Source organism: Aulonocara sp. 'chitande type north' Nkhata Bay, linkage group LG5 (assembly GCF_057382095.1).
Source record: "Aulonocara sp. 'chitande type north' Nkhata Bay isolate Kocher_YH1m ecotype deep benthic linkage group LG5, A_spYH_male_GT1.1, whole genome shotgun sequence".
Lineage (NCBI taxonomy): Eukaryota > Metazoa > Chordata > Actinopteri > Cichliformes > Cichlidae > Aulonocara > Aulonocara sp. 'chitande type north' Nkhata Bay.
The window spans coordinates 39,539,219-39,566,765 of NC_141348.1; the positions used below are offsets into that span (position 1 = coordinate 39,539,219).

Sequence of the window (27,547 nt, forward strand, 5' to 3'; positions counted from 1 at the left end):
TCCTTACTGCATGACCTTTGAGCATGCAACAGAAACAAAGCTGCAGCAGGGTTCATGCAATCTTAAGATGTGGCACAGTCTGCTGTTAGCCATGCCAGAGGTAACAGCCAAAGCAGGAGACATCAGGTGTGTGCGCGTGTACTCCTGACAACCCTTAGAGAATTGCCTCTGCTTGTCAATTAGACAGCACACATAGCTAGATGACTTCATCTGGCTTGCGAGCACCTGAGTCCATGGTATAGTCACAGGGCTGTCTCAGGAGGCAGCTGTCACAGCAGCCACAAAACGCATATGCACAGAGTGCACAAAGTGGCCTAATGTTAACTCAGGTGAATATTGGCTTAGAGGAGGATGTGGGGTGTTTGTCTGGTCTAAATGCCACCTGTCATCCTTGCTTTAATGCAACAAAGGGAAGGTACACAAAGCTCCTCACCACACATCAACAGGATTACACAGAAATGCCACAATGAATAGGCAATACTTTTGAAAAAAGCAGATAGCACTGTTACCAGTGCTTACTAAAATATAAAACTGGGTACTCCATCAACTCATTTCTGGTGGATATAACCAAAAAGGATTACATGTTAAACTCACACCATATTGTGCTGCTGTTTTTCTGTCTCACGTCTTCATGCACAAATAAGATAATCCATAATTTTACAATCTTGAAAGTTTCCTGACCTTAAGTGTTTGCTTTCTACAACAGTTGTTATCACAGGGATGGAAAATAAAATGCATCTGCAGTGATGGCTGTTGCTAGCCAGGTGTTCCTTGTTTGTTCAGCTTCAGGTGACGCTCATCTGCATTAAAACATTCAGCTGACTTTAATTGCTGCCTCTGCAAGTGATGATTCAGAACGAGGCTCAGAAAGAGAGGAAAGGGATAGAGAAACATAATGTGACTATTCCTGTTGAGCCACCGCTGTAAAAGCAATCCATTAACTAATGAAATTGCAAATGAAAAGACAAATACACTTTCGAGAACATTTATCGACCTCCTTACATAAAGACGGGATGGATAAGCTATAACGAGTCCACAGAAATAAATCACACTTGATGTGGTGTATAAATAAATGGGTTCAGTGTAAAGGTTTATTAAGCTCATGTTTTAACTCTGAAGTCTAAACTCCCTGTGAGAGGCTGGCAGCTGTGAAGCATGTGTGTGTGTGTGCCGCTGTGCGGTGGTGTGTGTACTCGAACCACACTGCTCTCTGTCTTGTCACCGTAGATGAGGTGAGAGAAGATGTAACACGGACCGAACTAATTTATCAGTGAGCACAAAGAAAATTTGTGGCATGTGCAATGATACAAGTATGTAGGGGTCAAGACACACACATGTTAACGCAAACACACGCACATGAAAATAACATTATGAATTCTTTTTTTCAAGAAATGCTGTCAAATATTTAGTTTTCTTATCATGAGTCAGACAAGAAGACATCAACAGGATGTTTTTTGGAGGTTTAGCCCAGCTGTGCGTACTATCTATGAGAAAAAAAGTCAAGCTTATTACCCTAGTTTTGCACGACAGTGCCTCACATCTCATCTGACTAAAAAAAGTTTAAATATAGCAACTTATAAGTCTCATCAAAGTGAGAACCTTTGTGGTGACAGTGACATCTAACAGATGCAAGAGAACCGGAGTAACTACAACCCTATTTTCCTCTAACTTCAGTGCTTAGCTTCCTTTAACCTTTTCTACATTTTGTCCCAAGCATGGCTAAAAAAAAATACTACACGAAATGACATTTGTAACTCTTAATTAAACAGCGCACAAGTATATCTTCCAAAATGCTGCCGTATTTCTGCAATCCTAATTCTAGTCTACGAAGTCCTGAAGTGAAAGGATAACACATACTTTAAACAACTGACAGAGGCTTAGTATTCAACCAGTGAAACACTTTGGAAAAAAAAGAAAAAAGGAAAGCAATTGATTTCAAAATTAACCAGGTTCCCTCTCCTCCTCCTCCTCCTCCTCCTCCTGTACCATATGGATCTAATCGGCCAAGAGCTGGCCAGCTGGGACCTCCAACAGTCACCTGTGAGAGAAGGGGGGGCAGAAGGGACTGCTGCAAACCCTTCCTTTAAGCCAAGGCAGCCCGGCCCACACACACAAACACACACACACATCTCTGCCTTCCCTCCAAGGAGAGGAGGAAGGAGGAGGGTGCACAGAGGGGAGGGGAGGCACGAGGCAGCTGAATGCGAGCGAGTGGACTTAAATGCTAGAGAGACAAAGGCTGCACCTGGTCCCCGTCCATCCGCGCACACAGCCACAATACAGCGCACATCTGTTCCTCTATCCTGCACTCCGTTCTGACCTCCACCCACACAAACACAAGCACACACACACACACACACACACACAGCACAAGGATACATGAAGCAACATACACACCCGCACACAGCCACATCCACTTTTAAAATAGATAATAGTCCATGTCCCTCTCAGTGCCATACTGTTGCCAAACAACGAGTTACGTGACTTTGTATTTTATAATATCCAGTTTGAGAGATGAAGAAACTCAGGTGACATCATCTCTGCTTTAATCAACTTCATTTACATTATTACCCTCTTGGGACTGACACCTCCTCAACTGTTGCAGCAACACAGATGCCTTGCTTCCATGTAACAAATCGCAGACCCACATGTTACAAATGTATTTTTTTAGACTATTAAAATTTACATCTATAAAAAAAGAAGACTTTTTAAATTTGAATTTACTCCCACTATAGAACAAAGCCTGGATAGCCCTTTACGATAACAGTAACGTGACTTTATCACAGTTAGCATCTGACAAAATGGCTCCCACATTAAAAATGTAATATTTGTCACATTTTCACACAGAGTTTTATAAAGCACAGAGGGAGACAATGAATTAGTCTGCGAATCAGAAGCACCAGAGATAGAAAAGGACAGGATGCAAGCAGAGCGAGGAAAGAGGTGTAGGATGGGAGGAAAGGAATAACAAGGACAGAAAATACTGTTTTCCTTTGGTTTCATCAGAAGGACAAGCCTGGTTGTTAGACTCAGAGCCAGGCTGTTTTTCTTGGCTTTCATTACCACCTTCCAGCCTCGTAGACTACATATTTGGATAAAACCCAATGTCAACACTCTGCTTCCAACTCTGCTAGGAAGGGGAACGATAGGAAGGTGGCAAGGTTGACAGTACAGGGAAAAAGCAAAGAAAGCTGTAGACGTAAGGAGAAGGAAGAGGTATGACTTTGGACAAAAAAGTACTCTCATTCTCACATATGAAGAAGCACAGACATGTCTCCGAAGTGAATTTATCACATGTCCCTATGACAGGCTGATGGTGAGAGAAGCCCTCGCATATCCTCATCACTCAGAGAGATAATTGCAAAAACACCACCGTAATCCAGCGTGCCACATAGTGAAAAAAGGAACTCTGGGATGGAAATATACTTAGTGGCAAACTGAAAAGGAAAACGAAAAAGAGGGGACAGCAAGGCAGACAGAAGTTGTCTATAAAAACTAAGAATGAGCAGTAAAAAGAGGTACAGTGACGTGATGCTGGAAGCAGAGGCGGTTTGGCAGAGGCTGGATAACAATATGCACAGTGTCCATGTGTATGAGGTCAGACCGCAGGGAGAAGACTGACTGGATGGGATCTGAAGTTGCTGACCTTAAAAACACTTGAAAACACCACACACCACATTGCAGTCACTGATTGCTGTTAGATTTTTTTTAAAACATAGCAGTGGATCAGAAAGGCAGAAACTTAATGTGGTGCATATGACTGTGAAGGTTCTGGTAAATCTGGGACTCTCCACCATTTGACCTTAGAACTGAAGAAGCTTCTCGGATGAGAGGTGAAACATCTTCAAGCAACTTAAACAAGTCCAGACGCTTTTCTTTCCAAGCTCCTTTGACTTAATGTGGTGCAAACACCTTTTACAGAGCAATATAATTTACTTCAACCTATACTGCTGTTAAGTTCTTTTAGAAAGCCCAAATATTTAATGCCCAGGTATTTCAGACACTGAAGACACTAATGAATGCAAATATTGTTATTTTTGCTTTAAGATTCTTGCATGAAGGGTAATACTAATATATCTGGGAAAGACTCACACCGAGCTTTGTTCCATAATCAATAGGTTAAATGAATGTGACACACATCTGGGCCAAAGTATAGAGCTCTAAGTGTATTTGTGTCATCCTGTCCGTGCGTTGTGTGTGCGTATTAGCCCTGTTCACCAGGTGTTGCCTGCCCAGGGCGCATATAAACATGGCCACACAAATAACAACAATGGCACTACAAGGACAGTTCATATCTGTCAATCACACACACACACACACACACACACACACACACACACACACACACACACCAGCCTTCTCTGAGCCCAGTGGATTATCTGCCTATCTGGTTACAACCCTTCTCACCTCTCTGTAACTAATTGGTTAGCCTGCCCATCAATCATCAAGAGACTGATGAGTCTTCAAACTCAAAACCAGCAAGTGGAATATAATCAGTGGCAATGTTCATGGAAGCATGACAGTATAAAAATTAAGTTGCGTAGCCCCCATTTTCTCACCCGCTGTACATGTTTCATGATGAAGATCTCAAATCCATATTAACATACATTCACACACGTGTGCACAATAAAGCACACATTGAACTAGTAAGTTACAGTAATCCATAAAACAAAAATACAAGCTCTAGACACAAGAAAACAAAGCTAACATTGTATCCGTGCACTGATTTCTCAGCTAGTGAATGTGGGACATGTGAGAAAGGACAACTCTGGACCATGTCCCAACCTGACTCTCTTAACATTTTCTGGAGTTCATGCTTGAAAGCAGCACAACTGTAGTAAAAATCTACTTTTTTCTAAACCTTGACTATGAAGATGACTAATCTGTCACACTCGGATTTTGGCGATCCAATCACTCAAAGCTGAGTACCATAAAAGAAAAACAACAACAACACGGAGCTGTGGGCAGGCTTTGCCCAGCTGTATAAAAGACCAGAGCTCAACAGCCGCTGAGAGAGACAGATAAGTCAAACAAAGAGGCCGGCTGTGCTCAAAACAATGTGGAGAATGAGACAATGATAGTAATGGAGGATGGGTAAACGTGTGAGCTGAGGTGTGTTTTGATGAGTGTTATTGTTGTGTATGAGTACTGTATGGTTTTAGCAAACATACGGGTAAGAACACAATGTATTCCTTATTATATATCTTGGGAAAATACGCAGCGTACTGTAGCTGCAACAGAAAATGCTGTGGAAGGAAAATGTAGATTAGAGTGATTTAAAGTCTCAACCAAATCGCAATAGGCAAAAGACTGTTTTTGTTAGTGAAATGTTCTCATTTACATCCACACTTCTTCAGACTGAGGCAAAGATGGGGGGTGGAAAGCCAGAGAAAGGAGAAAATAATGACTATGACAGACAATTCATGGAGAGAGGCAACGCCACCCATTGCTTGTCCACCCACACACCTAACAAAACAGCAAATGCATTTCTTCTTCTTTTTCTCTTGAGTATCACTTTTTGACTTTTGGGTTTAGAATTGGAAAATTACACAATCTTTCCATAAAATTTGCACAAGTTAAATGCCGTTTTTTTAGGGCGGGTAGAAAAGTGGTGTCCGTCTGTGTGCCCTCATGCTTAAGTCTTGGACATTTCAGCTTAACACTGAAATGACTTAATGCAATGTGAGAAGGAAGGTAATGCTGCTGAACAAAAAACAAGGTCTGTGCCATACCCTGACCTGGCACCTATTTTAGTCACGTTGAGCCAAGTGATTTAGTCCTCTGCACTACGTACAGACTATTGGTAACATGCCACCTCTTTCATCAACTCTGAAAATACAAGTGTTAATCTTCTATTTTCAAAGTCACTATATATCAACCCAAAACTACTACTTACGCAATTTTACAGCGTATTAATTATATGTTGATACTTCTTCTCCACATCAGCCCAGTGAATAAAGGTTTTGTCATGGGTCACCGACTGGGTTTCTCAGGTCAGTGAACCACTGGAGGAGAGCTCTTAATAACGCACTTTGCAAGGTGAGACAAGTTACAATATCACTGGCCTGCAACAGGAAGGACGGCCAGAGTGGGGGTGCCTACTGATGCTAAAATGTCTCTCGATACCCACTAACACTCCGGGTTGTTACTTGTATTGACTGCATAGTCTCGCTTGATTAAATGATGTGACCCTTTCGTGTCCACACACGTAAACATATAAGCAAGAACATTCAAATTCATTCATAAGCACACGGTCTCACTGAACCCCTGGGGCCAGATATCACAGACCTCGCCACTGGAACTAATAGAGCACTTCCTGCAGCAAACTCTTGAAGCAGCTGCTCTGTTCTGTGTGTATATACGCATGGTGAAACAGGGGGTATTCTCTGTAGTACGCAAGGGTCATGGTGGTCTGTTTCTCTATGTATTACTTTGCTTCTGGCAGAGAAACTCAGCTGGGTTTGAGGTCAGAAGAAAAAAAGCTTCAGAAAGCTGTAAGGCAAGCAACCTTGTAGTTTAGCAGACACAATGTCTGCAAGACACCTGGCACGCACATGGAGACACGTTCACTTCCTTAGACTCAAAAATACTGTACGCTTGTGAAGTGTGCAATCGAAAATTTCAAAGCCACATAAATTTAAGACAAAAACTATAACTGCTCAACAGGAATGAATGTAAGTGGGATCAAATTTCTGAATAAAAGAAGCTTGAATGTCCTCTGCACAAACACATACACTAACTCACAGATACAGCACGGTGCCTGTTGTCAGGAATATGACACAGTCCAGCAGACGAGACAAGGGTCTCTGGTTTGAGTCTGTGCAGCCGACAATTAGTCGCTCCTATCTCCCCGATGAACTGGCCTGGTCTGGTGTGACACTGGCCAGGTCTCTCTGCCTTTTCTCTTTCTGCGTCTCCAGTCAGATCCTCCCCGCGCACAAGAAACATGAACACATCCCCTGCATGGCACTGTAAAAGGCCAACTCAGACAAAATATACAGCAATGCAACAATGTGACATTTGCACTAGTATCAACGTCTCCACTGATGTCAGAGTGTAACATGCAGGCACAGCGTGAAAGACAGACACAGCAGTTTCCCTCCTCTTCCCATATGTCTGGGATACTGTACAGCAGATGCACACGTCTTCTTTACCTAGTTCCTTCTGCTCTGCTTGCCATGTGGAAAAACTGATTACTATCTGAGGAAATGACAGCTGAGAGAGATAAGCCCCTTTCACACACAAAGTCACTCTAATTGCTCAGTTTTTTAAAAAGAAATCTGGTTGAGGTTGCCGTTTTGGCTGTTCACACATGAATCCCACAGAGGAAAAAAAAAGTATGCTCCAGATATCACAGCCAATCCAGCTAGATTAAACTTTGTGGAAGAACACATTTGGCTCCTTTGCACCAATTTTGGGGAATGCTGCAACTTTTTTCTCATAGTAGTTATCTTTTTTTTCCTGCATACTGAGACAAGCAACTATAGGACAAACATACATTTCACTAATAAGGTAAGGAAAGAGAATGGTGAATGTGAAACAGAAGAGCAAAAATGTTCTGTTTATTGTAGTTTCTCTAAGAAAAGTCAAACCACACAGTCTTGGTTAAATGTTAAAATATTTCTAAACATAAGTACAAATTAGTATTTTTTAAAAGGCAATTAATATTTTGCCCATATGGCAGGAGACATTTTCTGTGCACAGGTAAAAGAGGCTTCTACCTCACTCAACAAGGATGAAGAGATAAGGATGAGGCACCATCTGTACAGCACAGAGCAGCTCTGGGATTTAGGATGGAACACACACAGAAACACACAAACTAGGCACATAAAGTGGACTATCTGCCACACTCACTCACTCGTGAAAACAAGGCATTTTTCACACACAAACACAAAAATCCTCCAAAAACACAAACTGATATTGGAACACGCTCAGTCCTACCTCCACTCTAGTGTAGAGTCCACTCAGTCCTTTGAGAAACTCAGCTGCAGTATTGGGGTTTTGCTTTCTTATCCTTTGCTTTTTGTCCCTTCTTGTGACTCCGCACCTTCATATGTCAGGCATGTGTTTGCATTCCCACATATGTGAGCCCCAGTGTGGTGAAGGCCAGAGCCAAAGACACAGATGGCACCCAGATGGAGACAGATAACCGAGCAGACCAGCGAACACTGCACTACACGCACTCTTACTTACTTTTATTTCGCTCATGTGAAGCTCTCTCTATCACTCTTACTATCTCTGCTACCGACTCCGCCACGGCTGCTTTACTTAATTCTCTCTCTTTTGCTGACTGAATTTCCGTCCTCTCTCACGCTTGCTCTCTCAAGCTCTGTCTCCCACCCTTTCAATCTCTCTTTTCCAGCTCTAGCTCCTCCCCTATTTTCCCACACACTGTCCCATCCTCTGTTTTCATGGGTCGAGTGTTCCAGCAACGTCACAACCCCCACTCCCCGAACCCCACTCCCCTTCCCCTGTGGATCCTGGCCAATCATCCACTGCTGACTGGCCCCATTCAACCTGCATTCAGTGCAATGGACCTTGCAATTAACATAACTAATTGCTTTGGCACCTAAAGGCTAAACAAGAGACTGTGCCAAGCAAGACAAAAGTACATGCATGTGTGTATGTGTAGAAGTGGGGGGCACACTCTCTCCCACCCCCTCAAGAGAGTGGGGATCTCCCCTTAAAATGTTTTTATACTAACAACCCTCCCTCCCCTTTTCAACCCTTTCGGTGTAGCCCTCTTTTTTTTTCTTCAGTTCCTTAATGCAGCCAGCTCAACTCGCCTTGCCAGCAAATGGACTGAGGAGCACTTGATGAGCATGAATGAGTTATTCTTCTTTCCTCTTCTACTCTCTTGTCCTCTGCTCTCCATTTTGACTGAGTTAAACTTAAATCACTGCCTGATTTATGCACGAGACAAGTAGCAGGTTAAGATATTTGTGCCTAGCTGAGGCTGGGCAGTCTACACATACCCAGAGAAAATATGACCTGGATTCAGTTCATTTTAATATTTTTTTTTCTCACGTGAAATACTATGATCAGAAATACTATGATCAGTTAAATAAAAGATCAAGTTTGTTTGTTTTTGTTTACTTTACTGTACTTTGATTGATTTATATAGCACTCTTCACAGGATGAAAACCACAAAGTGCTTCACAATAATATAAAACTGATAAACATAACACAGCACAATCAAACATACAGCACAAATCTAGTTAAAAGCTAGTCTAAATAAATGAGTCTTAAGATGATGTTTAAAGGAATAAATACAATCCAGGCAACGTAAAGATGGAGTGAGAGAATTCCACAACCTGGGGGCCATCGCTGTAAAAGATCTATCACCTCTGGTTTTAAAACGTGTTCGGGGGACTACCAACTGCCTTTTATAAAATGATCTCAGGCTGAGTGTAAGGTTCTAAAAGATCAGAAATATAGAGAGGAGTGTCACAATTCAAAGCTTTAAAAATCAGTACTAAGATTTTAAAATGAATTCTAAAATGTTCTGGAAGTCAGTGTAATGAGCATAAAACTGGTGCTCATCAATGTGCTCTTTTAATGTAACTAAAGACACATCCTCTACCTTCTGTTTTCGAGACCACTTTAAACCACTCTATGGGTTTTGGATCAATTTGACAAGGCAAAATAATGAGAATGTGCATTTAAACCAGACAGGTGAACATAACGATCCAGCCAAGGATGTTCACACATACACAAAGAAAGACAATATGTGTTGAACTCTAATAGAACTATCCCCAAACTTTCCCCAAACAACTTCTAAATATGGAACAATTTGCAATCTATCTGGTCCACAGAAGAGTGAACAGGACCCTGAAGGACAAATTTTAATGTTCTCAGTGAAACATGGTTCAAATGTTAGATTTTTAAGGCTTTTTGATTGAAGTTGTTGTGAAGTTTTCGAATCAAAGAATTGCTACAAACACATAGAAGTCAAAACCAGCCACAAGAGCCAGTTTTAATATAGCCACATTATTACACAGCAATCATCCACAGTTGTTTCTGTTAAGATCAAGTAAACACAGAAAAGAAATGTACCTATAGTAAACTATACAGTCATAAAAGACTTCACTGGGGGTGTTGATGTTGCTGTGGGCTGTCAAAACCTAAATTGTACTGAATATTCTCCCTTAATAACCTCTTTCTCTGCTCCTCTGTTGTAGAAGGCCTGCTCTATTCAGGGTGCATCTGGTCAGTCAGCAGGCTCAGAGGAAAGACCAGGTGGTTGTGAGAAAGGGAGAGAGAGGGGGTGAAAAGGTGGGGAAATTAGGAAGCCCAAGCATATGAAGCTATACTGTTACCAGTACGTGATGGCAGCACATACTGGAGGAGCTAACGCCAGTGATAGATATCAGATACTAACTGATTTACATGTACAAGCATGGTCTTTAGTCTTTTCCACCAATATTGGCTTGAAAGTCCTCATTGAAAGCCCAAATTTAAGCAACGTCACATTTGACCAACATAAATATTTTCAGAAAAAGGTTATGTTAAGGTTAATACACACAGCCAAAGCTTGGTCAGTGTATGCCATTTGCTTTATAAACATTCTTTTTCTAGGGTTCGCCAAATAAAAGACAGCTATCTTCAGGTGAGAGTGTTCTTAAAAGTAATAGAGGCGAAATGATTTGTTTCAGTGCAAGAAAAATTATTAATTTGAGCTGTTGTATAATAAAAATACAGAGCTGAAAATGAGCATAATAGGACATTTGAAGGATAAATGATTTGCATATAAATACTAAATATACAAAGCTGCGTGCTACATTACCCAAAAAGCTCTTTGGAGAAGTAAGGTAGGCAGAAGATGAAACAGGCGAATACATCCATTCTATTGATTACATGGATGGATGTATGGATGGTGGCACAGGAAGGCTTAACAAGACTATAATGTGTCATTTTAGAAAGTGGTTCTCACACAATCCCCTTTATGCAGTTTTTGGACAGACAACTGGAAAGAAACCATGTCCCTGTCCTATCTATCTATCTATCTATCTATCTATCTATCTATCTATCTATCTATCTATCTATCTATCTATTATACCTGATCTTAGTTTTATCCAAAATTTATAAATAAAGTTTTGATTGACTGATATTGTTTCTTTCCATCCTTATCGTCTGCCCCGCCCCTTAGTTTCACCTGCGTTTGATTGTTTCCACCTCCAGTGCCTAATCACAAATCATCCCTGCATATGTGTATATGTATATATTCTGTAACCAGCTCCATCTTTGTCTAGTTCTTCTCAAGTACCTCCTTTTGGATTTCTGTTTTATGTTCACTTTTTAGACGTGCTTTATTTTTATTTTGTTGAATCAACCATTGAAAGGTTCACCTATAATGTATTTATTGTGCCTAAATTTCATTTCTCTCTTCAAAAGTTTTACATAACAGTGTCAAATGCATTGTTACACACTGTGATGGTTCAACTTTTCTTTTTACAACAAACCCTCTGCTGAGATTTTGAGATCACTACACTCACTACACAAAAACTCTTTCCAGAAGGGTCCCAAATAAGGAAAACAATATATTCTATGTTAGCCTGTATTAGTTCTATAAAAACTTATCATGGTGCATGTATATATTTTATGCGTTCTTTTTACTGTAGCTGCTCAAGCCTCTTGCAGCTGTTTGTCATTGTGTGTATGTGTGAGAGATAAAGAGTGAGACAGAGACAGAACCAGAGACTGTGCAGCATCTGTTACTGTTCACACGCTCCCGAGCCAAACTTCTACTTTTAGAAAAAGTAAACAACATTTTTTAGAAAGGCCAGAAAAAAATTAGTGGAAGATGGATGAAAAGGGGAAATATATGGGAATATGGTGATTGGGTAAACAAGACAGAACATTAGGTCCTCTGTGTGTGCCTGTGTGTGTGTGTACACATTCAGGACCGCTGAATGTTGATGGGAAAGAACAGAAAAAAAGTTGAGCGTATCATGTGTCTATCCCTTCATTTGGATTGCTTTATTATACCCTGCTGAGTACTTGAGACCAATCCGAAATTAATTCCATCCAATCATTTTTAACACAGTTTTACACGGTTGGATCACTGAATGCATGTGTTTCTAGTGAAAACTGTTTTCTAATGGGTCATTATTGTGATGACAGATACGTTTATAGCTCTACAGCATATACAAGTGGCGCAAGTACAGAAAGTAGAATACCGTGTTTTTACACTCACATAGCTGGTCCTCATACAAAAAACAGGAATGCAGAAATACAACAACAATGGAATCTGCCAGTATGATGCCTCACGTAAAGAAAATAATAATCCGACACATTAACAAAATTGAATTAATCCAAATATACTAGTGGTTCTAGAGGCTACTCATATGTTGATTGTGCATGCAAATAATTTACTGGGTAACGTGGCTGAATGTTTAAGGAACTTCAACTGTATGTTGAGGCCAGCCAATCATTTTACCTTTGCAAGCGTAGTAGGCGGGCCCAGGTACGTACGTTCTTTTAGAGCAGAGCTACAGATTAAAAATGCCCAAGGCGAAGCGTTCAAAGTCTGGCTGTACTTCACAGCAAAAGATGCAAACTCAGCAGCCTGCAACAAGTGCTTTAAGCTGATACTGTGCAAAGGAGGTAACACCTCGAATCTGATGAAACACCTGGCGACGCATAGCGTTTTTTTAAAAGCCGAGAAATGCGCCGTATTTGATAGCTTGCTGCAAGAGCTCACACCGAGCACATCTACTGCGGGTGTGGTGCCTGTTATCGGACCCGGAGTTAGCAACATCCCCCAAAAACCCGAAGAGGAGAGTCCTGGCCCCTAGCCCTGCCAGTGTAGCAGAAATGATGATGATGGCCGCAGCATCATCTACTCTGCATGAGTAGCTTAATGTTGTTCGTGTGTAATTTGCGTTGAGTAGGCTAACCACATTATTACATTAATGCATGTAAGGTGAACTAGCAAACACCGTCGTAGTTACATGCGGCTGTCTTCTTGTGTCATGGCAGATACTCCCTTCACCCTGGCCAAAAAGGCTAAAATGACAAAAGAAAAAGTGGAAAACAGCTAAACACGAGAGGTTTTTGGACAAAGTTTGTGTTTTGCTTCCAGCCAAGAGTGATGCCATAAATCCCCTATAGCTGCAGAAAAGGCTAACATTGTTATCTTTTTACAAAAAAAACCGCTAAACATGAGAGGTTTTTGGACCAATTTTGTGTTCTCCATTCTTTAAGCACCGGTTCGAGCACTGTTTAAGCACCGGCACTGTTTCAAAAGTACCGGTTTGGTACTGGTATCGGATAAAACCTAAACAATACCCATCCCTATTCAACACTACAAGATAATAATAATTCTGGTCCCACACACACTGAATTCCATATTCATTATGAAAACTTTTTATTGAAATCCCACTAAATGTTTAATATTTCCACCATCAGTTTCCTAGCAGATATAGATTTTGTAATTTTTACGTATGTACCTCAGACCTGAACTTTCTTAAACACTGCTTCAGTGAGGTGTATATGAAAATGCAAAAGTCTGGCACAGTCATATCTTACATTAACCTCCTTTAACCTCTCAGCACTCCAGTCTGTTGTACTTGCCTGCTTCAACCTCTACCCAGGCAGAAGCTTCACCTAAACCAAATAGATTATTTCCCACAGTGACATGCCATTTGACCATCTCCTGCTGTGTTCATGTCAGAAACATGAAAAGGGCAGCAAGCATGTAACCTAATTCACTAGACATTATCCTAAAATCATGTAAAAACAGTTCCTCTTGCTCTGTGGATCTCGGTTAGTTCGTGCGGGCATACTCAAATGTCTCTTTTTGTAAATCAGGCTAGTCAGGCCAGCAAAGAAAGGAGGTAGTTGCCAGGCTAGCTGATAAGAATTATGGGTAATTTTCCATATTGTTGCTATTTTTCCCGCTAAATCTCATCATTGCTGCCCCTCTTCTCTTTACGCATCTTACCAGCATGGACCAGCCCCCCTCGGTTTCCTTTCCCTCTATACCTCCATCTGATCACTGTTCAGAATCCTGATGTTGGCTAATTTGACACAGCCATAGATTTCCCTGTCTGATCTTGAAAGAATGCATTTTCCATTACATTGTCTACACCACATTTATCTAAGGTCTACTGCTATCTGATGGACCATTTACTGTAATAAAAAAAAGAAAAAAAATACAGATAGAGGCAAAAAATAGAGATCAAATAAGATGCTTCTCGGTAGTAATCAAGGGTAAAGTGAGGGCTATTTTCTCTCTGTCTTTGGGATCAGATAAACAATAGGTCATGCAAACAAAAAACAGACAGTGCAAAGCTCCTTTTTACCGTATGTGTTGGTTATTGACGGTGGGAAAGTATTGGAGGATGGTAAGATTCCCAGAATCTTCCAAACACAAACTCTTACTTCTGTTTTAATGTCCTTAATTTTTATGGAAACTGAATAAAACACTGAAGTCATTATTTTCTTCCATTATTAGTTAAATGGAAGTTCACAATCTAAAAGCTGTGTCTTGTAAGCAATGTTGATGAATGATAATTAGACACTTTTTCACCAAAAATTAACAACTGATGCCACCCGAAAAGTGCAAAGTGCAAAGGTTGCAAACCAAAGAGTGCCAGTTTATGTTAAGCTGATCTCTTCCTTGTTTGTCACAGAAAGGTCATTCACACACCAAACTGACTCACCCTGCAGTGAGATGATGTTTTTTGGCTTTCTTGATGTTTTGAGTTTCAAATAACTGAAAATTTCCACAAAATCCCTCAAATCCTTCCCTGTTCAAGTGAATTAGAAGGCTAAAAAGGACTCATTTTTAATGAAAAATGTGTCTTCAATCTACTAATAAACCCACAATGATCACTTTACAAGCATCATTTTACACCAGATCATAGGGAAATTTATCTTCTTTCAAACAATGCATTCCTCCAAGCTAACGCATGTACACGCTTTGATTTAGATGTATTTGAGTAAGAGAAGGGCTATGTAAATGCCAAATTGACTCCCATTATGATTCAGTCAAGGAGTTTAGGGGAAAAGCATAAACAAGCTGCTTTTTATTTTTCCATTTTACTTCCCTTACCACATTTTTAAGACTAGGAACACAAAAAACAGCAACTTCTTGTGACTCTTATGGTTTTTTAAATCATGTTGATACAACTTGTGGTTCTGAATTTATAAGCTTTTTCTTGAACAGCAGAGCTGAGAGAAATTTTACACAGACCTCTCTGGTTACACAGACACATGCCATCCCCATAGTAGCCAACTGCTGAGGTGCAAGCTATTGACAGTTGATGAACTGATTCATTTGAATATTACCATATGTCCCTTGTCTCCTTCTCAGAAAATTGGACAAATGGCTAATCTGTACACATTTCCAACCTATCTAAACTTATCTATCCTTCTGTTGGTGTCCCCGACTGTTTGTGAATCAGTTATCTAAGCTTGACCATTTTATTGGGGCCACCTGTGGCCAAGCAACAGTCTGACTGCAATTTGTCCAGAAATTACGTAGTCTGATTTGCGCAGCAGTATTGTATGGCCCTTAAACCTCAGAAAAGAAGGCGTAAGTGATGTGTTTCTTTATCATGCTTTAATCATTACCACCTAAAACGTCAAACATGACTTAATAAATACTTTACTACGAGACAGTTTTATAATTCTATTGACTTAAATTTTGGGTAGTGATAGCAGGAAGTCTTTCCTAACTGTAAATGCTCAAATTTAACACTAAATTGAACTCACACTGAAAGGAAGGCACATGCATGCTCTCTGGCTCTCTTGCAAAAAAAGCTATGCACACAGATGGCTCAGTTAGACTGAGCTGCAGATGCGTTTGCGTACAGTAGTGATGGGATTTCCGGCTCTTTTTAGAGATCCGGCTCTTTCGGTTCGGCTCACTAAAAAGAGCCGGCTCTTTCGGCTCCGAACCGGCTCTTCAGGTTGTTTTGTTGCTTTAATTAATTTATTATTAACAATAATATAAAATTATGCACAAAAGGAATTACTAACATAAAAACAAGTGGTTTTATTTATATATGTTTATATATAAATATATGCGGTGGCCCCTAGAGACAAAACACGTACAAACTCCAAAACACATTTCTAGCATGAACTGAACTTCCAAAGCAGAGCTACTAGATCACTTAAATTACACAATTGAAAGCATGTGTGTATTGTTTGTGTATTTATACACAGGCACTCATATATATATTCAAATAATTTAAAAAAAAGTTCATTTACCTGTTACTACGACACACCAAATCCGGTCGTTGGTACTTGCTGGCTTGTGTAGCCACAAGATAACAAAGGCTCAACACTGCGCCCAGCATCCTGGAGCACTTCTGTTGTCTTTTGTACGTGTTTTGAGTTTTTATGTGCTTCTGAGTTTTTATATGCTTCTGAGTTTTTACGTGCTTCTGAGTTTTTACGTGTTTTGGAGTTTGTACGTGTTTTTACATGTTTTGGAGTTTGTACGTGTTTTGGAGTTTTTACGTGTTTTGGAGTTTGTACGTGTTTTTACGTGTTTTGGAGTTTGTACATGCTTCAGAGTTCGTACGTGATTTGAAGTTTGTATGTGCTTTGTCTCTAGGGGCCACCGTAAATATACTTTTATTTATTCACTCCACATAAAATGTAATAAATAAATCATATAATACAAAAATCAACTATTCACATTTCAAGTTTTAACTATTTAAATTTTCAGCTTTTTCCTTTCACAAATTTAAAGTGAAAAGAACACAAAACACTGCAAACCACAACACAATTAAATATAAATTATAATATGAAAACTAAAAGAACATGCATATTCTCTGTCATATGGACCTGCATGAATAAACTTTCTCAATCCTTTATCATCTGCAACCGAAAATAGTTGTGGATGATTACTATACCTTTCTAATGTTGTTGTCCCTGCCTCTCTTTCTCTCTCTCTGGCTCTGTTCCTGTGCTACTGAGTGTAACTACCGCCCCTCCCCCCTCTGCCCAGCGTAAAGCACAAGGCTCGCGTGCAGAGTGAAGCGGAAAAAAAGTGCGAGAGAGAGGCTGAGAGAAAAAAAAAAAAAAAAAAAACACGTGACGGCTCGCGATAAGGAGCCGGCTCGCGTCGTTCACGTCAAAGAGCCGGCTCTAAGAGCCATTTCGTTCGCGAACGACCCATCACTAGCGTACAGAGCTGTTCCCTTCAAAACTTCCCGTACCAACAGATTTTCACTCCCAACTCATGGCATTACTGAAACTTGCTCAAGAACTCCCTCTCTGTCATATTTCAGCACAAAGGGGAACCCCTTTAGCGAATTATCTGATGCATCATGTGCAGACATGCAAAGCACAGATACAGTACGTCTGTGTAAGAGGTGTCTGTCCAAGGAGCTTGGAAAGAACACACAAAGCAACTGGACTACTTTAAGTCCAGTCTTAGAGACTTAAATATGTCCAGCAACTTTTCTTTCCTAGCTCCTTACATCACAGATACAGTTTTACAGACTTTTTTGCCTGATAAAGAAGGAGAACAACCACAAAATGTGAACTTTTAAAAAATGCTGCATTGTTTAAAGTGGTAAAGAGTGAAATGCTGAGTGCATTTACAGCATAATATAGGAACAAATCAGTCTGAACATATGAGATATGACATACACATTGTCTGCATTTCAAATGTATTGAGTTTTTAGGGAATTTCCAACGGGATGTATTTGTCGGTCAGTTATGGTCACACAGTTGGGATGAAAGGCAAAAGAGAAGAGAAATGTTTAAATTATCTGCATTAGTTTGAACAAGGCTATACCGACTCCCTCAAGACTTGTTCAAAGCTCATCCATCAAGACATTAAGAACAAACGGGTGACTGGTCAGGAGGGGTCCCACGTTGCTCTTACACAAAACAACTAGCGACTGGTACTTTACCCCCTCCTGACATCCCACAAGCTCAAACACGCCTCTCCCTTCACCTCTTCCCCCGGTCTACGGACCTGCCCTCACCCCACTCTGTCCTTCCATTCAAAGACTATTGTGCCCTCCTTTTCAGTCATCCTCATATCACCCATAACAAATGAGCCCCGTATTTTCTTCTTTCCCCTCCTCTTCTCCCCCCGCTTTCTTTTATTTTTTTCCTTTCTCTAACTCGCTCTCTTTCTCTCCTTCACTCAGTGCCGATGAAAGGCAGGCATTGAGCCGGCAGTGGCATTCCAAAACCTCAGGCCTCGGCTCCACTGTGTCTGGCTATTCAACACTGCTGGGAGCCATTAGTTTAAGTAAGGCCTGACCCGCCTGCTCACCCACGGAAAACCATCACATCTCCTATTACACTCCACGCACGGAGGGGAGACACAAAGCTGCTCTTTGGGTGCGACAAGTGTGTTTAAGAGAGCAAAACAAGATGGAGACGAACAGAGACGAGAAAGTGTAAGAAGTGGGAGATTCATGCATAAGTGTGTGTTTATGAGCGAGAGGGAAAGTAAGTGAGAAAGCGCTTGTGTGTTGGTATGAGGGAGAGTGAGAGAGTGGCTGCATGTGTGCTTGAAATTTATGAGCGGCGGGTCACACGCTCGCTTGGCTGCATCTTCCTAAAGTTTCCACACAGCAAAGCCAAATGCATAGCCAGACGCCAAACCCTTCTCACCAATAACGCCGCTTAAACGATATTCAACAACCACACACTTTTCAAAGTCTCTCCAGCTGCTCTCTTGTTTAACTTATGTAGCAGATTCCCTGTCGGGGATATCCATCTATGGCGCTTATAGTTAAATCTTTAAATGCAGCAATTTTGCTAATTGGAAAATGATACCGCAGATCAGAAGTCGCTCTGCGTTGCCAGCCTCACCCAATTGTCGGCACATAAACATGAATAGCTCTCATAAACAACTCCATGTTTGGGAGACGTTTTGTGTTAAAAGAGTGCGTGCTTGCTAAAACTTGGACAAGCCCACACACAGATGTAACATATACAGTGAGTAACTACATTCTGCACATTCCTTTAAGGACAACAGGATATACTTTAGTGGCAGTTTTGTTTAAAGCAGGGAACGAATAACAGAAAAGTTTTGTTTTTTCCACATCTGAAATTCATAATTTATATAATACGGAATTATTTCTTTGCAAAGGACGTCACTTTAAGATGACAAACTTGAACCTCCAAACCGTTCATCTTCTCTGCTCATTAATACACAAAAAAAACCTGTCATAACAGAAGATTTTCTTTTGATGAATTAAAATGTCCAAAGGTTTAGTTTTAGCAACCTTCTCTCAATTTCACTGAGCTCTAGAAATAGCATGACTATCACTCTGTTTTCAGTATAGTAGTCCCACACGTCAGTGCTATCACTGATTCAGTTAAACGCACACTGCCGTGAGCTGAGCTGAACAGTTGTTTTTTTCTATAAGGAATATGATGACAACAACACCTATGATTCAATGTTACTTTAGACTGTTTTTGTACCTGATGTGTGAAGTTCCCTGCTACCAGCAGGTCATTCTCTATGAACCTTATATCTCTCTTTCTCTCCCCGAGGCTGCAGGAGCAGCTGTGTTGTTCTCTTCCCTGGCGATGGCCACACCTGTGATCTGCAGGTGGTTCATCTGGCAGTGGAGCCGGGAACACCTGGCCTGGCTGAGATAGAGCCTCCAGGCTTTACTTTCAGTGTGTGTTTGTGTGTGCGTAATAGTGTTTGGGATTTCTGAAGGGCTCAATTAAAGCTGAGGGAAGATAACGGCTGGCTTTGCTAACACACACCCACGCACACATTCAGGGGCATGTGTTGGCATTTCCCTAGGTTAAGCCTCAGGGATGTTTGGACTTGTCAATGTTGCAGTATAATTTTCAGATGTGTCTGCTGAAGACTAATAGAATGACGGTAGTATTTACAGTTTTGCTCGGTGTGATTCCTTTTCTTTTAAAGATATAACAAACAAAGCCAAACCTCCTCCTGCTTTCCCAACCGTCATGCTTAATCTTGTGAGCCAAGTCCCCTAAATATCCCGGCGAACAATAGGGGACTGTGGCATCACCTGCTTTGCCGTTGCTTTGCATACTCACTGCGGGTATGACATCTTGCTACAGTACTCTGCTGGGACAAACAAGCAAAGACAATAAGCAGAGACACCAGCTGAGGACAAGATAATAAACAGTTGCACCGAGAACATGTTGAGAGCAAGCACAGGCAGTCTACAATGCAAGCTTGTGTATGTGTCTACGATTAGCAGGCAAGGAATCAGAGTGAGGACACATGACGTGAACTTGACAAAATTCATAAAATTCACAGAGGAAAAGAACAGCTTGAGAGTTATATTGACTTTGGCAAAAATCACACATTCAGTGTTGCATTCACTGCATGCGTGTGTGTGCGTCAAATATGAAAAGAATATCGGGCCAAGGCTTTACATCATCTCCATTCAACTGTTTGTCATGGGAAGAAGTGATATACTGGGTCAGACACAAGCTGTGCTTGTTGCACATGCTTACCATAAACACTACACATGTTACAGCTGACAATTAATGATTATTTTGATGTATTACTTGAATATACAAACAAACAAAACAAGACTTAAGGAATTTATTTATGTTAAAAAAATGTTTCAGAAGTGACAAATTCAACAGGGGGAAAGGAGATTGGTTTTAAAGCTGCGATATTGCTTTTTCATCTTGTCAGACCCTGCACTGTGTTTTCTCACATGAGTCTTCAATAATAACTCATACACAGCTGGATGTCAGCTTTCTTCTGGCCAGTGACAGGCAAGCTGCAGCTGTGTTTAGCTGGACTCAACACAGTAGACCAGACAGATGAGTGCGGATGGAAAGAGGGGAAAAAAGGTCAAATAAATAGAGGAAAAGGGGACAGAAACATAGGGAGGGAAGAGAGGGAACAAAGAAAGGATGGATGGAAGGAGAGAGAAACATGAGACAGAAACAGGGGGTGAGAAAGGAGGCGTGGAGAAAAGGGTAACCAATGCTAACTCCTCTTTGTCTGAGCCAAGTGGGAAATGATGGAAGGGGGTGAAAGGCATGAGAAGTGGGAACAGAGAGACAGGCATTAAGAAAGCATAATGTGGTAATCCATTTCTTTCACTTGCTTTTTCTTTTTTTTCTCGGCCAAATTGCTCTGAAGTGACTGGACACTTTTGTTCCTAGCCAGTGTCCCTCCACTTAAAGTCGACAAACAAATAAATGCTTGCGCACAACCGCAGGACTTGCATTTCTTCCTCAAAAATGATAAAGGATGCTTGGTTTTTTTGTTGAGTTTTTTTTTTCACACGACAATTTAAAGGAAAGACTGTTAACAGATGAACACACAAAAGGGAAAGAGGCTTTAGTCCCTTTTGGCCGAGTCCTTAAAAAGCCATATGACAAGTATGCAAAACCACTCTCAAATCCTGCAAGCCGCCTTTTTGGAATAGTCAAATGTGTCAAAGCGATGTTTACGCTACCAGTGACACCTGAGTACACAGGTCATGGCGGTGGTTGGCAGTATAACAAAATGAGAGTATTAACAACACTCAGAAACCAAGCTGAGACCTGCAATCAAGACTGAAAGGCACAGCTGGGTTATCTTTCAAAGGTGGAGAAGTGATGTTTTGTTAAAAGAGTAGACGAGCACGGACACTCTTAATATCTCCCGTCTCCTGTACGCCTTCTATTTCTGAGGATTGTTATTGCCGGGTGATCCTCAGTGCAAGATCACATCTGGATCCTATTGTCTCCGCCGCTCTGTGCAGTACCGCACAGCAACAAGAAACAGCTGTGCAAAACTGGCTTCAATTAGCCTCACATTCTCCCTGACAGTTAATCTCTTTCTACTCCCATTCTCTCACTGTTTTGTTCCTTTAACTGTTAGGTCACTTCTGTCTTTCCCCCCTTTTTTTTCAAACCTTTGCTTCAGGTTGCCACACTGTCTGAAGTAATAGACATGGGATCACAGAGGATTGAATTGGAAACAGACAATGGGACGGAAAAGCTCAGAGGTCTCACGAAACATAAAACATGACAAATCCCATCTGTTTAAATGGACTGATGATGCAGTTTGCAGCGGTTTAGGCTGCAGAGATGATATATTTTCATTTCCTGTAAGAAGGGAGTAAATTCTGTTTATTACAGTCAGAGTTCATTTCCATCTTTGACTACAATTTTCACTGTAAATGACGATTAGCACTAGATATATGGCACTTGCAATTAAAGTCTATTCAAATTGTCTTTTCAGATTATTACTCAGACAGATGGTGCCAGAATCTTTGCTGTGTATGACACATTTGCCAAATCGGGCTACAAAGTAACCCGATAAATCCAGACTTTAAACATCTCTTTAACCACTAAAACCACACTTAGCAAACACTCCAGTGTGATCCAGCAGTGGAACATGCTGAATAAAATGTTGTCGCTCACAAGTAATTAATCAATCTCAACTAAACTCAAACTTGTTTAATTGTCCACAGTCTTGACTCAGCTGAACTGCAAGCAATCCAGCTCAGAACGGCCCTGTGATAGGAAATGGGAGCCAGATTTAAGGCAATGGAGTCGATCTGATGGGCTTGATGAGCAAATCTGCAAGGTTCTGCAGTCATTGTAGCCTTGGGGCCTGAGTAAAACACTAACAGGTGGTAGTGCTGGTTGAAAAGACCCACGCAGAGACCAGAGGGAGTGAGAAGGATACTGGGCTCACAGCCTGACACACAAAACACACACGCACACCCAAGTACATGCATTATATGAAAACACAGCCAACCACATGCATGACACACACCCTTACAAGCTACAAGCATTTATAACACACTGGGAAAAAAATATTTTCACACATTACAAGATACATAACACATAATGCAGACACAACTGCATGCAAGCTATCAGTCTACACGAACAAGAAACAGTGCAGGGGTGACTCGAAAGCTCTGCAGGCACCTTTCTCTACCTCCAGGATGGGGAAATTCTCCCACATGGCAAAACACTAAGGGCCCACGTCTGGCAATGCTAACAACCCACTCAAGCCAAAACCAATTAAAAGTCTCTAATTCAAACCTGCAGGGCCCCTTTGTCGTTTATTTCCTTTTTTAATGTCAGAGGATTGGAATCTGACTCTGTACCCCAGCCCAAAGAGAACAAGAGAAGGAGGAGAATAATCTGAGTTGAAGATTATCCATATGTTTTCAAGTAGAGTTAATTAAATCAAGAGAGAATGGAAATGATCAACTATGGTGTAGCAATGTTGAAACAAATGCTCTTCAGTACATTTTTTCCCAGTGAACTTAGAACATCCATCCTTCCCAGAGGGCTTTTTAGCTTTCTGCATAGCATCAAATTACTCTAACTAAACAGCAATTACGGTAAAACAGAAGAGTACCCACATTTTATCCTTTCTGATTTAAGAGTGGAACCAAATTTTCCAAAACAATAATCACTTTCAAATCCAGCATCCATCATGTATGTAGTTTTGCATTACAGTACACACTCTGCTGCTCCCTGGTGGCCGTTGTAACTCTGTCATCATCATTACCACTCTCACCACCAAAACATCAGCATCTTATTAAGTTGATGTGTTTGTCATCTGATTATCTGTTATTCTGTGGTGAGAAAGAGGCCAAATGGAGTCCTCGCAGGGGGTCACGGAAACACATGTCCAGAGTCAAGCCTTCAGGCTCTGCTGACCCCACTTGCATCATATGTTGGTCACAATTGTTTCAACAGAAGATGCCAGACTCTTTATTGTGGTTCTCACATGTGGACTACTGAACAACTAAGTGATGCTATAAATCCAGCGTTTAAACACATCCATTCCCATCAAATCCACACTTAGCAGCACACATAAGTGGGATCCAGTCACACCACAGTCAAGCTGCCTTGCATGGCTGTACTATTGACCCTCAGTGTCAGCAGTACAGCAGGAAGAAACTACAGACAAAGAGGGAAAAAAACTCCTCCTGGCATAAAGCAGGAGTTCCAGCCTGGCTTCACACCGCCTGGTGTTTTTGTCTTGAAAAGCTGTAAACTCCAGATGGTGGAAAGAGAGGAAAAAAACTTAGTCTGGTGGATTAAGGGCTCCAAATCCTCCACTGAAAAGACACATAGACCACAAGCTGCTATTCAATCAAATGGGAGCATAATAGCCTTGTTGTGGGGGCTATATAAGGGATAATGCATCCAACAGAGTATGTGTTATGCATAGTTTATTCACTCTCTTTAATGGATCGTAATGAGCGTAAGATCTTACCAGACAAAAGGATAACCGAGTTTTTGTTTGCTCATCATAATGATTTGATGTAATGTGAAGTAACACGTTCAAAAGGTGTTTTTCCGAAGACTCAGCCTCCCCTCTGAGAGAAACTCTGATAACAATACTCTTTCCCTCACATATTAAGTAAATAAAGTTCTGCTTTATTTTCATTAGGAGGCAAAGACGTCTCTTTAACTGAGATCCTGGATTCTTAATTATGTAACGCGAGAATAGGACATACCGGCCATTTGTTCAACAGTATGCATAAAAGCGCAGGTGCAAAAAAATCAGGAACACACCTGTAAATATTCACTATATCAGATAAAAGATCGCATAGTCACACAGGATGCATTTCAATATGGAATAAATGCATTAAAGGTTCACTTACAAGTTAAAGCACTCGGCATTCCGACCATGCCCTTCGTCTTTATGAGTTTTCTTGCTCTTGGCGGAATGTTGGTTGGCGCTTCTTTTCAAGCACTTTCTCTCGCTTATTTTTTGGCAGACCTTCCTCCAAACCAAAAACCTTCTAAACACTTAAGAATAATGAAGAAACAATGAAGCACGATGTGCCGGAGACAATCGATCCAGTCCAACGCCAGGCATCAGGTATGTTTTCTCAAACGCAACAGAGAATATCTGAGTGGGCGGTACTAATTGTAAGCATTTAAGCAGAAAGCCAATAACGCTCGTTTGCAGCAGGGAAACAGTAATGATTAACTCCCAGCGGCAACAATAGGACACCAGTTCAGCTCGCATAATCCTCACAGCAGACACACTTCCATTGCCTTGAGCAAAGTCGTTTACGACCTCAACTTGTTGGTGTATTGATTTTGTTTTTCATAGCCTAAATCTATCGCTCGGAAAGCTTTCACAAATTGTCACTGAAACGAGCAAAGACGAGAGAACTATGGTGGATATTTACCCTTTAGGGATGAATTAATGTTGAACTTTGAACAATAAACTTGCACGCAAGTTAAAACAAAGTTGAATATTTTGTGTGTCATCTGTTGAGTCGAAGCCACAAATTGTTTTGGATTGCATCCAGAGTCTCGCGTGTTATTTTTTTCTTTACCAGCATAATATTTGGATGCTGGCTGAGAAGGCTGTCAACTGTACCACCCCCGAGACACGCATATACACACCCAGCCACCATCAGCTCTCCATCCACCCCTCCCGCACCCATCCACATATGCCACACGCTCCTGTCCACCCCACACCACCACCTCCTCCGCCTCTTCTCCCTTCCAGCAACCGCCCCCCCTTCCCCATCCTCCACTCCTGCCAGGCTGCCACCTGCTCTCTGCAGCATGCTGCACAGCTGCTGTGCTACAATGACAAATTAAGGTCCACCGTGGCAGGCAGGAGTCATTACCTACTACTCCTGCCATGGAAGACTTGAAGAGCTATCAGCTACCGGCGCTGTGTGCCTCCCCCCTTCATGTGCAAAGAAGGGGTAAGGGACACTAATCGTTTTAATGAGAAGCAGGAGATCAGGGGGAGTTACAGTTTGGGGACACATGAGCCAATATGCTGTGTCAGTCAGTGTCTGTGCAAGTCAGGTGTTATTGACTGTGCTGTTCTCACAAGCAACATAACAATGAAAGAATACACATTCACAACACATTCCTTATTATTTAAGATAAAACTGTTCAGAATCTTCAGATTTTACAAGAGTTGCATTTGCCACTCACTAGAGCACTTACTGTTCACATTCAGATAGCATTTTTCAATAGTTAAGTTACACTTATAGGAGAGTAACACAGTTTTAACTTTCTTTATAATAACATAAGAAGCCTATTTATAGTTCCGGTAAATAGGGTTGGTTTTATGCCTGACAGGCGTGGAAAACATACAGTTAAACACAGCACTGAACAATATAAGAAGTATGCAAAAAATAAGCACGCATGAGCATGCAAAAAATCTATTATTGTACGATCTACTGTACAATATAGAGCGCCTTGAGGTGACTGTTGTTGTGATTTGGCACTATATAAATAAAATTGAATTGAATTCAAATCTATTTATATGAGTCAATTCATTGTTTAAGTTGGACAGCGGTTGTAAACTTAAAATAAACACCCCAAATTGTAAACCACTTGTGCGCACACCTTAACTACTTAGCAGTACTACTTCAGACAGGCTTCACTGAAATACTGTAATGCCCCTGTATTGTAGTACATCTGTTATTATTTCAGTAGGGAACTCCATCAGTCACTGTGATCTAATCTAGTACTAATTCAGTGAGTCACCCTTTAAATGTATAAGTTTAAACAATATCTTTGACAGTGACAACAATGTCCTAACTCATCTTGTCAACTAGCCCTGTGACAGGTTAACAAAGAAGTGAGTAGTCAGTTGGCGGGAGACTGGAGTCAATGAAGAAACAGGCTTAGATGGTGGTAGGATTTTCAGTGGCCATTGTGGTCCCTCAATGTGACAGCTGGCCATTGCTCCCCCTTGAACCTCTTTCAGCCTCTTTGTCACAGCCTCTTTAATCAAACCAAGACTGTTACACAGCAAATACACTGACCTGAACTATGAGCTGACTGGATGACTAGCCAAATGTATTTGGAGCTGTTACAAGGTTTTAGCAATATGTAAACCCCCTCCCTGTTAAACTGTAGGACTAATATTAGCATGCGACCTAATGCATGAGCATTTTCATTTTTAAGTATAAAGAGAATGGTAAGTGGACTGGTTCTTATATAACGCTTTTCTACTCTCACTGAGCACTCAAAGCGCTTTATACAACTTGTGCATTTACCCAATCATGCCCATTCACACAAACACTTTATCTAAGGTTTTTAGGGCTTCTAACATTCACTCGCATTCACACTCCGATGGATGCATTGGAGGGCAACATGGGGTTAATATTTTGCTCAAGGATATTTGGCTCTTATCTGATTTTTGTGACATGGTAATGATTAGAGGTTTTTGTGTTTTTCTTCTCAGTGTTGAGACATAGTATTCTCGAGCCTTTGGGTACGGCTTCTCCAAACTCTGTGGAGCTCAGTTATAACCAGCTTTGACCATTACTACACCAGCCCCCATATTTACCTATTCACTCTTCACTGTACAATGGTTGACCTGACAGATTCTTAATCCACATGAGAGATTGCCCTTTTTTCCAATAATGTGCTTTCTCAGCTCACTGTACAAAGTCAAGAGGGGGCAAGTCATTAGCTGGTACTGTTTACCCTACTTTCTCAGCAGTCGTGCCATCTGTGTGAGCACTGTAGGTTGCATAAGGCCTGGCAGATATGACACCTCCGCAAAACCTGTTCCCTTTCATCCATTGTTTTAGTCAGCTCCTCCAAAATTATCTCCTTTTTTTGTCTGTTCCCTCAGCTTTCTTTTTACAAATCCACCCTCCTCAGC

General features: G+C 41.1%; 1 protein-coding gene across 8 annotated transcripts in view; it reads right to left on the reverse strand.

Annotated features, from left to right (window-relative positions):
- LOC147331280 (protein CBFA2T2-like) overlaps positions 1-24,780 on the reverse strand; it is a 37,518-nt gene extending 12,738 nt beyond the window's left edge. For 2 of the 8 annotated variants that reach the window (XM_086293487.1, XM_086293486.1), the window contains exon 1: positions 24,555-24,780. In XM_086293487.1, the coding sequence (XP_086149613.1) occupies positions 24,555-24,582 (28 nt within the window). In that variant the 5' untranslated portion in view covers positions 24,583-24,780. Of the gene's footprint in view, positions 1-594; positions 1,013-6,744; positions 7,077-7,941; positions 8,316-16,868; positions 17,029-24,554 lie in introns of those variants that run through there. The other 6 variants (XM_086293493.1, XM_086293488.1, XM_086293494.1 and 3 more) reach the window with 6 other exon arrangements.
- Between the last annotated feature and the right edge of the window lie 2,767 nt (positions 24,781-27,547).